The 12,390-nt window shown below is 35.3% G+C and overlaps 1 protein-coding gene across 1 annotated transcript; it reads right to left on the bottom strand.

Moving 5' to 3' along the window:
• Nucleotides 1-5,270: 5,270 nt before the first annotated feature.
• On the bottom strand, nucleotides 5,271-9,841 carry LOC142619229 (pentatricopeptide repeat-containing protein At4g08210). The gene is made up of 3 exons (XM_075792294.1): nucleotides 7,390-9,841; nucleotides 7,139-7,193; nucleotides 5,271-5,842 (listed from the first exon to the last, which is right to left on the bottom strand). Exon 1 carries the CDS (start codon nucleotides 9,749-9,751, stop codon nucleotides 7,643-7,645), a length of 2,109 nt encoding a protein of 702 aa, XP_075648409.1. The 5' UTR covers nucleotides 9,752-9,841; the 3' UTR covers nucleotides 5,271-5,842; nucleotides 7,139-7,193; nucleotides 7,390-7,642.
• Between the last annotated feature and the right edge of the window lie 2,549 nt (nucleotides 9,842-12,390).

Raw genomic sequence — 12,390 nt, 5'->3', positions numbered from 1 at the left:
TTCTTAGTGCCTTTGAATAGTGACCAGAAGTTTCAGTTCTACTGTTCAGGGGTCACCTCCCCATTAATGCGGCCAGGGAAGTAGGTGCAGAGTCTTTAATGTGGAGGTGGCAACCTTTGCACATGATATTTTCCTAATACTGGTGTGTCTACAACATTCAAGGGTTCCCCCTTTTTAACCATTAGTCTTCACAAAGTTGTGCCTTGACCTTCATAATGAAGCTCCAAGTTCTCTTGGGTTCGTCCGAGGAGAAACTGACCCTCGGATGTGTCCTCGGATCCTCGGCGTGTGGGCCAATTCACAGTACTAACAAATTCTTAGCCCAAGAGCAAGTCGGCCTTCCTTGCTATAGTCCAAAGGCCCATATGCCCACTTAGTTCCTTTTACTCCCCACAGTTTCCACCAAAAATATTTTACATAATCATTTATTCTTCACTACTCACAATTGGTATCATTATATTTGTGGTAAAAGTTGTGTCCATAGACTTTCTCGACACTAAGACGATGATATTCAATTCCATGGAGACCATATATGTTGTCAATAGACTTAGAAAGCATAAATATTTTATTTAGGGTGCCGTGCTAGTGTCAGACACGAGTACGCTTAGAACACTTTTGCACCAACATTCTAGTTGTGCCTTTTTTTTAATTGCAAGACACTGCCTAAACACGGGAGTAACACTTATCTTTTATTTTTTAATCTTGAATACTTATTTAGTTATCTTTTACTTATCAAAAAATTTATCTAGTTAACTTTTATTTACTCTTGTAGATTTTATTCTTGAGTTGTATTCTAATTTTTAAATATCATATATTAGTCATGAATTCATTTTATATATACTACTATTTAAGGGGCTTCCCTTATTTGGATTCCTTAATTTCAATATCTAAAATATCTTCAAATTGACCAGTTTGTAAAGTTTAAATAGTAGGGTTAGACATGTAAAATTATTAATTTAAAAACTCTTAATTTTCAGCTAAATTAAAAAAAAAAAAAAAATTTCTCTCACCTCCACATTTCTCTCTCATGTTAGTTGTCAAGTACTAATACAACTTTTTTTTTAAGAAATAATAAAACTGTTTTTTTTTTTCTTCCACAAACATGCTTTTTTTTTTTTTTTTTTTTTTTTTTTGCTTATTGCCAAAATGAAATAGCCCATGTTTTTACATTAAACTATTTTTTTTTCCCCACCTGTCCACTGCAGACTCCACTAGGCCGATTCATTCTACAAAACCTCCACACTCCCAAAGCTGCAAAAAATGTTGGCATTTGGCAGGTAAGAACACACAGTGATAGGCATAGCAGTTGGCAGTTTCACACGCACACACCACACATCCCTACTTTTCAATACTATAAAAAAAAAAAAGCAGTCTTAAAAGTCGAAACCCCCAAAACTGAAGTCTTGAGTCTCTCCTAAGAATTTATTGAACAATGCAAGACAATGTGGAAATAGTGGCAAAAACCATCATCTACGACCTCATAATCCTGGGTGCCTCAGGTTTCACAGGCAAGTATATTGTCAAAGAAGCCCTCAAATTCCACAATTCTCTCTATTACAGGGAATTACGTTTTCTTTTATGAGTTGTCATACAATATTTGCTTCCTTATATTTGGTTTCTTTACTTTGTTATTATTATCATTTTTATATCATTATTTTGTTTTATCTTATATTATCTTTTTTAATATTTTTTTTATTTAGTCAATTTGATGAGTGTTGAATATTTTCTTTAATTAATGAGTCTTTTCTAAAGAGTGGTAATGACATATATTTTTGCCTTTTTTTTTATTTTTAAATTTATTATAGTGTATATGTTCTAAGTGGTGTTCTTTCTTCCTCCTATAATTTTTGTATGCTATTTTTCTTACATTTAAGCCTTACTCTCTATTTTTTTTTTTTTGGTATTTTTTTACGGTTACATATCAACAATTTTGTTAGGTTGCATAGCAAGCACATTGGATGAATTCGAGTGAGCGAAGTGGTGGTCAATCTATCAAGTAGTTGTTAAAGACCATTTTTTTTTTTTTTTGTAAATATCCTACCATATGAAATTTAATATTGTCCTTTGTTTTTTATTTAATGTGAAAAATTTGTGTCTAAGCAGAATGATAGAGATTAATTATAATAGAACGGGAATAATAAAAACTACTTATCATATATATATATATTTGTCTTTTTTTTATTTATTAAAAATTGGTCTTTAGAAAATGGATGCTTACCTCTGATGTCAAGGGTGTGGTATTAAATTGATTGTTTCCAAGTAAAGCCTCTGAGCACGCGCTTAAGCACGTGTTTAGAGACTCTTCTTTTGAGAAAAAAAGTTAATAATTTGCATTTATTATAATTTGAGATTATTACATTTTTCAATTATAAAAATACATAAGGGTGTGATGGAAAAATTATTTCTTTCAAAACTCATAACACTTATCACCCCCTTGGTATTTTTATGATTAGAAAATGTTGTAATCCTAAATTATAATGAATGTAAATTATTAACCTTTACAAAAAAAATAAAATAAAATAAAAAATAAAAGAGTCACTGAGTACGCGCGAGCTTAGAAGCTAGTTATCCTTTATTGTTCTTAAATTGAAAATTTGATATATGTTTAACATTATATGAAAAAAATGTTTAATAATATTTAATATATATATATATATATAATAATGAATGAATATACAAATCTCCAACATTCATTTCCTAATTTTTTAATAATTGTCTATATCGCCACGTTGAATCTATGTCCTTGCACTCCATAGCAATAGACTCAATATTACATTTAGGCTGCGTTTGGGTGGGTGTAAAATATTTTCCGAGTGTAAAATAATTTTAGGTGAAAATATTTTCGGGAAAGGAAAATATTTTTAGGTGTTTGGTGGCATTTTAAAAACTACTTTGAAAAATATTTTTTAGTGTTTGGTTGTATTCTTGAAAATGCTATAGAAAATACATTTTCTACTTGTTGCTCACATTTTCTCAGCTTCCAAACAAATATATAACATCATTTCCCAGCAGAGAAACACAAAAGAAACAAAACCAAAAAAAAAAAAAAAATCATCAAATCCGGGAGAGAAGAAGGAAGAGAGAGAGGTGAGATCGAGATCGCATGATTGCGAAGGCGGCACGATCGAGATCCCGCACTCGCGAAGACGGCGCTGGTGCTGGGGTGCGATCTCGCCGGCGCGTCTGGGGTTGGGGCGCGATCTAGCTCGCTCAATCTCTCTCTCTCTCTCTCTCTCTCTCTCTCTCTCTCTTTGCGCGTCTGTGAACCCGGAAATGATTTGAAGGTAAAATAGAACCTGCATTCATTTTCCAGGTCAAAGGCCTCTTTTTACGGTCAAAGGAAATGATTTTCCGAAAAACTCTATTTTTCATGCGCAACCAAACACACGGAAATGTGTAAAACAATTTCCTGAAACCGTTTGAAACCAAAACAAACGCAGCCTTAGGCCACGTAGTGGAAAAGAGGTCAAATTGGTCATTACCTATTGGGGTAGCTTGTTCCCAGTCTGAGTCAAGTTTGGCGCGAAACAAATGGGCCAAAAAGGAGTTTCTGCATGCAAGTTGTCCGTAGCTTTTACACACTGCTTTTTAGATTTATGGTCATTGAAAATGGTGAAAGGAAGGAGAAGGAATAACATTAACCCGTGCCTGACAAATAGAAGCTCGTGGTGAAGAGTGAAGAGTGAAGAGTGAAGAGTGAAGAGAGAGACACGCAGTCGCAGTGAAATAATTGAAGAAGAAAGCAACGTAGCATGAGAAGAACTTTATGGGGGAGACACCAACTGCCCAGGACCATTGCGATTGCATAATAGATATGGTGGAACTGTGAAAGACTCGGACAACACGGGATTGACCTTATGGAATCAAACAGTGACAAATACTAATATAAGAAATATGGGTCTCACCATTTGGAAAAAGTAATTTCAAATGATACTATGTGAACCGTATCAAAATTCAATAAACGAGAAATATACGTGCAAAAATTACTATTCATTAATACTCATTTATTTTTTGCTGACAGGTTTTACACTTATTAAATTTTGATAGAACTAATATAGTATCATTTGATATCGCTAATATGGTATCATTTGATATCAAATACCTTTTTCACAATTTGACCCACGTGGGATCCACCATTTCGGTCCTTCTTGTTTGCTCTGTCCTGTTGGGTCCGGCTCAATTAGCTGGACTATGATTTAATTGCTAGGACCAGCTCCTTTCTTGTTTGGGACAAAAGGAAAAAAGTTTTTAGCCACGTTGTGTAAGAGTTCGGTTTAAGTTAGACATGTATAATTAATTAATAACTTTTTTATTAAATTGATATTTTAAAATTATATGGTTGGATTTTGGATGCTACAAGCCTAGGCAAGAATAATATAGATGGCAAAGGCCTCTTCAGCATGAGGATAAACTTCTTAGCTTGTTAGACCTAAAAAGCCTTTGGTCTTGGATTACTTGGTAATTGATTTTGGCAGGTAGAGTTAGTTATCCGTAGGAGTTTATTTAACGGTGAAAATTGCTACACAGTACAACTAATCTAAGTGAAGTTTTCCTATGCCATAAAAAAATGAAAAGGAAAGAAAGAGATGGTAAAAATTATCTTCAATCCGGTTGAAATTTTCCTCTTTCTTACATTCATTAAAAGGTTGAGTTCAAATTACACACAATGAAACATTTGTTAATGTTACAATATACTTAATTTTTTTATTATATATGTTTTTTAGATTACATTATTTCCTTATACTTGACAATGGTCTATTTTATAAATGTTTAAATTTAAATTTTTTGTATTTTAAAATTATGTATAAAATATTAGTTTATAAATTGAATCATAACTAAACTAGCAATGGGTTAGTTTCTTCCAATAAAAAAAGAAAAAAAAAGCAATGGGTTAGTTCGAGTGCACGTGCAACTTTGGAGAAGGGTCATGCTTATTTCCAATAGTAAGCCTGTAAGGGTTTAACCTTGGAGAAGGAACCAATAGCCCAATTGAAAGTCTCATGGTTATGATAAAATTGAATGATAGATTTGCTAAGAAGTGTTCATAAAAGAAATATTCAACTTGTGGTGGTGTTCATAAAAGTAACATTCAACTAGCATTGATAACACTTACTCTTCTAAGTTTATGAAATTTTACATGTATTACTTTTGTGATCTTTTGAAATTATGTTGTTTTAGGTTTCTACAAGTTCTGTGTTTATTTTTATTTTTATGTGAACTTTTATTTTGAACAAATTGTTTTTATTTTCATATATTTTCAAGTCAGTACCTTGATCAAAATAAATATATTTAATTTCTATTTAACTATCCCGTGCATCGAACGGGTTAGCGACTAGTTACATAAAACTTTACAGATTTACTACACAATACTAGTGATCCACATTGTACTAGACTACTAGGAGAACTTTCATAAAATTGAATTGTAGTTTTCTCAATCTTACAGCTTGTTCTCTTCCCATCACCAAATTGAAGCTTGCTTTTCCTTCTTTCCCTCAATAATATTCAGCAAGTATTAACAAGTTTTTTCGTAGGAACATTGCAATGGTCAACTTGCTGATACTGGACTACCAGATGAATATGATCAAGCAGAATGTCTAGAAACATTAATACAATGATAATGCTTGGGAATCAAATCTAACCTTCATAATGTAGTCTCAAACTATGCTGCATGTGTGAACAGATCATGGGAATCAGCCAAGTAAAGCACCAATGGAGAATCAACCATATTTTCTCCACTGATTCTACCTCTTACTTCCTTTTCCTTGGCCATCAATTCCTCAAATTTATCTTCTCTTTAGTTATTATTTCCCCACAGCCTTCCAATTTTCACAGTTGCAAATCCCTGACCAAAGCAAAGATTCTGAAATCATGAAACTCAACTCTGAAAAACCAGATCACAGTTCATTCATGTGCTGCATTGAAGGTATTCAAATTGGGCCAAAACTTAGGAAAAATTCTTTAGGTGTTGTACCTTAGGTTCCTCAATTATATTTCGACAATGTGGTTGCATTGGCCAACAAATTATATGGTTGAATTCAATTATCCTTGGGGAAGATAATACTCTTGTTGTTGCATTGATCAATGCAAACTCATTCATGTGCTGCATTGAAGGTATTCAAATTGGGCCAAAACTTTGGTTCCCCAATTATATTTCGACTATGTGGTTGCATTGGCCAACAAATTATATGGTTGAATTCAATTATCCTTGGGGAAGATAATACTCTTGTTGTTGCATTGATCAATGCAAACTCATTGTTGAATTTAATTGGAGAACGTAAGGTACAATACCTAAGAAATTTTACCTAAGTTTTGTCCATTCAAATTTGTCAACTTCTACTCTACGGGATCGTAAGAAGATGACAAGACAGTATTAAGAAGATGTGATATAGCATTAACAAGACAGTATTAAGAGGATGACAATAGTTAAAATTTGAGTCTTGAGTCTATATGTTTGGACACAGTTTGCATTCAGGAGAGCAAACATTTTACCAGAAATATGCTCCACTGCACCTCCTTTCACAACAGCAAGGAGGTTTAAGGTTTACCATATTAACTATAAAGTCATCTTTTTTTTTCTTTTTTCCTTTGCCTGTGTCAAGTCAGTCATCTGATAACTCATTCCAACCTCGTTCACCCTGCTAGCATTGTCCACTCATGTTACACTAATGTGGAGACAATTGCAAGCAAGGCATTAAATTGTTCATTCCAGGTATTAGGTTTATATGACCTGATTAGCGGACAGGAGATGAAAAACTTCTTTGTAATGCATAACTTAGGGTTCATTTGTAACATAAAGATTTAAACATACTGACATTTAATACACAACCAGAAACATGGCAATATTAATATAGTTTGCCAATCGCAAGTACGTTATTCTGAGTTCTAACTTCCACTAACCCCTAGAAAAGCATTAGACATGCTAGCGCTCCTCCAGCATATTTCAAGGTACTGAGAAGAAAATCTAAAGCTTTATTTTGTGTTGAGAGAGCTATGAAAACTGCATCAGCAAGCAGAAAGCATAACTTTTCCAGGGAATTTTACGTGACATGATGACGTTTCATTTGGTTGTTGAAATGAGATAGCATTAACTAGGTACAACCCAGCTATACATTGAGGGTAGAGAGAAGTGTCTGCGTACCTAAATAATTTAACAGCAACCATGACCAAGTAGCGTAGCCAACCATACCAAACACCTGCACCAAAACAGGAACATCAAATGAATAAGAATTGGCAAAATCAAGAATAATAGAGTAATAATGTAATTTCACTTTCTTGTTCGATATTCCCTGCTTCTACTGTTGGGAAAAGTGGCTGGGATCCAAACTACAGAAAATATAACAATTTAGTTGAGGATTTAAAATATGAAAAGGAAAGTGATTCAACATATACCCATTCACTGAAATGCAACATCTCTGAGAATCCTGTTGCTGAGTGTTATCTTCTTGCCAAGATCCTTCCAAAAATCACAAACATTGTAATGTTTCTGTATTTCGTTAATGTGATTCAGTCGTTTCACACAATAGCAGCCTTAACTTCAGAACACAGATGGATACTGTTCCACACAAATCCCCAAGGTGGAAACACTTTGTTCAAGTGTTAGACAAACCAGTACCATGCAATGCATGCAGTGAATCAGGATTTCTTAGCCTGAGGTCTCAATCCAGCTTTTTCCAGCTTCTTTCATACCCATTTCCATGACAGCTTCCCTCAACTTGCATAAACTATCCCACATTCCTGATGTTGCATAAACATTTGCAAGTGTCACGTATACTGAAGGGTCTTCTGGTGAGGATGCAAGAAGGGGTTCAGCAATAATATTAACCAGTTCCATGTTGTTCTGAGTTCCACAGGCCCCGAGCAATGAGCACCATATGGTTTTGTTGGGTTTAAATGGCATGTCAGCAATCAATTGTTCAGCCTCTTTGAAGCATCCAGCTTGGCCAAGTAGATCAACCATGCAACAATAGTGCTCCAATTGAGGTTCCACTCCATGTTCAGTTTTCATGGACTTAAATATGATCCTTGCCTCTTCAACCAAACCAGCATGTCTACAGGCAGAAAGAATACCTGTAAAGGTAATTTCATTTGGCTTCAAACCCAATTCTACCATCTCATTGAAAAATTTAATTGCTTCTGTTGCTCTTCCATTATTCCCACACCCCACAATGATCCCAGTCCAGCACACAGCATCTTTTTTTGGAAAACAATCAAACAAATCTAACCCATCCTTAATTTCACCGCATTTTGAATACATGTCAATGAGAGCTGTAACTGTTACCTCCTCTGTGTCAAATCCTCTCTTAACACAGAAAGCATGAGCCTGCTTACCACTTTGAATAGATGCTAAAATTGAACAAACCTTCAGAACATTTGAAATAACAAACTGATCTACTTCAAGATTCAAATCAACCATATCTTTAAACAGGGAAAAGACCAATGAGCTTAACCCCATTATAGCACATGCTGTGATCAAACCAGACCAAGCCATGATATCTTTCTTCTCTAGCCTATGAAATAAGCCTAATGCATCCTTAATATCCCCATGTTTTGCATACAGATCAATAAGAATGCTTCCAACAACATTGCCTGACCCATACCCACTGGTGACAACCAAACCATGCACTTGATGCCCAAGTCTCAAATTAAGTAAGTGGATGCAGGCCTTCAAAGCACTACTGAAGGTGTAGGAATCAAAATATACACCTGACCGATGGATTTGTGCAACCAGATTGAGAGCCAGTCCATAGTGTTCATTGACAACATAGCCAGAAAGCATAGAATTCCAAAGTGACAAGCCATCACAAACAGACTCATCAAAGCTAGAGTATAGATCAAATACCTTTATTGCTTCATTTAATACATTGCAATTTGAGTACATATCAACCAGCGCTGATACAGTGTAACAGTTATACTCATAACCAGACTTAACAACATAACAGTGAATCTGTTTCCCAATAACTAATAAACCATGACAAGCACAGGATTTAAGAGCACATGGGAATGTGAATTCATCAAGCTTAAGGCCTTCTCGGTGCATCATATCCACAAATTCCAATGAACGCACAGTTCCATAATTTGCAAAACCAGCAATAATGCTGTTCCAGGATATGCCATTTGGTTCTGGCATTTGATGAAACAAATGCACTGCCTCTTCCATTAAACCTTCTTTGCAGTACCCTGAAATGATCGTGTTCCATGTAGTTGCATTCTTGCACAAAATCTCATCAAAAACATTCCTTGCATCACTCAAAGTTCCACATTTGACATACATGTCCAAAAGGGTATTCATTAAAACTCTGTCAAACATAAACCCACCCCCAGAAATTCTTTTATGAATTAATTTGCCCAATTCAAGATCACCCGCAAGACCACATGCTTTAAGAGCCGCAGAGTACATGAACCCATTGGGCACCTCTGATCCAAACTCTAAAAACTGAGTATATAATGTGAGAGCTTCTTGGGGTCTTCCACTATTAGTATATGCAGAGACCATGGTGGTCCATGAAACTACATTTCTTTCAAGCATCTCATCGAACATCTTATGTGCATCTTTCACGCGACTACATTCCACATACATGGCAATCAAATTGTTGGCAAGGAACACGTTTTTCGAAACCCCGAGTTTGATCAAATTAGATTGTAGCGTTCTGCCATGATTGAGAGCTTGAACTCTCCCATAATGGCGCAAAGCTATTACAATACGGTTCAAATCCAAGATTCCCCATGAGAGAGTTGGACTTTGTATTGGCATCAGGATGTTCAACAAGTATGGGTCACATAGACATAGACAAAGAAATAGTACGCTGAGACTTGAGAGCTCAATACGTAACTTTTCGGCACCTTCAGCAATTTCAAGCCGGGTGCTAAGCAGTTGGCGGCGTAGTAGTGTTCAAAAATTCTGAGCATTGTGAAATTAAAATGGGCTATTAGAAGTAGGCCATGATAGACTATTGTTTTGGGCTAATTGCTTTACAGCCCATTGCAACAAGCTTGGAAAACGTTAGTTTGGACTTCAAAACTTGTCATTGACCCAATTGCTCAAGACTAGAAAAAAAAATTTGGACAGAGTTCTTCAACTCATTGCAAAACAATTTATACATTTTTTAAATTACATGATTTATTAAATCATTTAAGGGAAAAGTTAAGTTTGTAGGGTTTTAATTTTTTTTTTTTTTTGAGAAACAAACACACACAAGGGAGAGGGAAATGGATTCTAACACAAATATACACCATAATTCCACTCAAAAGCCATGGTTAGTTGTAGGTTTGTAGCCAATGATTACAACTTTACTTAATATTTTTTTTTTAGACGTGAATTTTGAAAAATCTACCATTCAATTACATTTTCATTTTAAGATAAAATTTGGCTACAAATTTAGTTATAACCAATGGTTACAACTCCACTTAATATCTTTTTATTGGATATGGATTTTGACAAATCCACCATTAGATTAAATTTTATTCCTAAATCCTTCATACTTGAAAATTTTCAAAAAAAAAAAAAATCAAAGATTAATAGCTATGTTATAAGTTAAATGTTTAAATTTCAAGTTTTTGTAGTCTAAAATTATGTACAGAAAATAAGCTTATGGATCAAATAGTAAATAACATTCGATTGGAACGAAATTTGACATACTTGTTAAGAATATAAAGAACAAGTAATTCAATGGTTAAATTTTCAAAATATGTAACTATGTTAATTTTTTTAGTGGGAGTTGTAGCCACTGGTTACAACTAAATTTGTAGCCAAACTTTTGTCATTCTTCTTATATTTTCTATGATTGCAAAATTTTCAGAAGATCAAAGATCGATGACTACATTATCAATAAAATTTTTAAATTTAAATTTTCTTTTTTGGTAATAAAGATAACAGAATAAAAAACAAACACTAAGGAGGATGAGTCAGGCAAAGCCTCTCAAAGTAGGTGCCTGCAGCATCAAAATACATAGCAAGTTTGAGATTCGGAGGAGGGCTGTCAAAAATTAAACAATCGGAAGTCTGCGAGGCTACATTCTTGGCGAGCTTGTTCGCGCATTGGTTAGCTTCCCTGAAGTAATGATTAATCTTCACCCGAGGAATTTGCCCTAACAGGAACTTGCAGTTAGTAATAAGGCTTGAATGAGCTGTATTGATGCATGCCGAGCTAGACATCCAATTCATAACCACCTTAGCATCCAACTCCACTTGAACAGCTTGGAGATTTCGAGCAATACAGAGTTGCAAACCGTTCCTCAAAGCCCAAAGCTCTGCCTTCACACCCATTACTTGTCCTATAGCTCTTGAGAAACCAGCCAACCAGCATCCATTATGGTCGCGTATAACCCCTCCACCACCTGCCAATCCTGGATTGCCTAATGGAGAACCATTTGTGTTCAGCTTGCTCCAACTCATATTTGGTCTACTCCATCTGACCATAATTGATCTCCTAGTAGCCACCTGCTTCATATGCCCAACACAAGTAATGTAATTAATAGCCATACCTCGAACCTCCCTATCCAACCACCTGCTTGGAGCAGCTTGTTTAAAAAGTCTTTTGTTACGATGATTCCATAAGCTCCATATGCCAAAGGAGAAATAATGATTCCATGATAAGATGACATTACCATCTGCCTGAGCTGCACAAAGATTAGTTTTAAACCAAGAACAGAGTGTATTGAAAAAGCATAGTCACAATTAGGGAACCTCGAGTTAAGCCAAAAATCCAAACCAAAGTCGTAGTCTTGAAGCACATGCATAATGTTCTCACTACACTCTCCACAGATCTCACAGATGTTGTCCTCAGAAATACCCATGTCCATAAGCATGTCTTTTGCTAGTAGGCTGTGTAAATAGCATCTCCACACAAAACATTGGAGTTTTGGAAGTGTGACCAGCTTCCAAATCCATTGTCCAGTAAAGGTATGAGTTGCCTCTGATTTCCCTTTGGCTTGTTTATATGCTGATCTCCCATCAAAATCCCCAGAAGGAGAAAGAGACCAAGTCATTGCATCAGAGCACAAAGGAGACAAAGGAATGAGAATGGCCTTTATCCTTCAGAAAATATCCTGAGGTGAAGTCATGGAAATACGGGAGACATCCCATCTTCCTTCCTGTGTGACCTTCCTAACCATAAGGCAGTCTTCATCACGATTAAGAGGACTAGAAATGAGAGATCTTAAAGGCCCATCAGTTAGCCACTTATCATGTCAAAAATTAGGACTGCTATTTGACTCTACCTTCCATTTGCAGCCTTGTGTAAAAACATCATTTCCCTTTTTCATTCCCAGCCAAGTCCGAGAACAATTCCTCCTAGGATTGCGATACTTGCAACTCAACACTTTGGCCCAGAGATGATCCTTCTCCTGATGCATCCTCCAATTTAATTTAGCTAAAAGAGAAACATTCTTCGG

This window comes from Castanea sativa, chromosome 12 (genome assembly GCF_040712315.1).
Source record: "Castanea sativa cultivar Marrone di Chiusa Pesio chromosome 12, ASM4071231v1".
Taxonomy (NCBI): domain Eukaryota; kingdom Viridiplantae; phylum Streptophyta; class Magnoliopsida; order Fagales; family Fagaceae; genus Castanea; species Castanea sativa.
Note: the sequence above shows the minus strand (reverse complement) of the source record. Positions and strands in the feature narration are given on the sequence as shown.

Bases quoted from the DNA above. Each gene is read 5' to 3' on its own strand.
- LOC142619229 (XM_075792294.1), bottom strand. From the start codon at position 9,751: ATGCCAATACAAAGTCCAACTCTCTCATGGGGAATCTTGGATTTGAAC.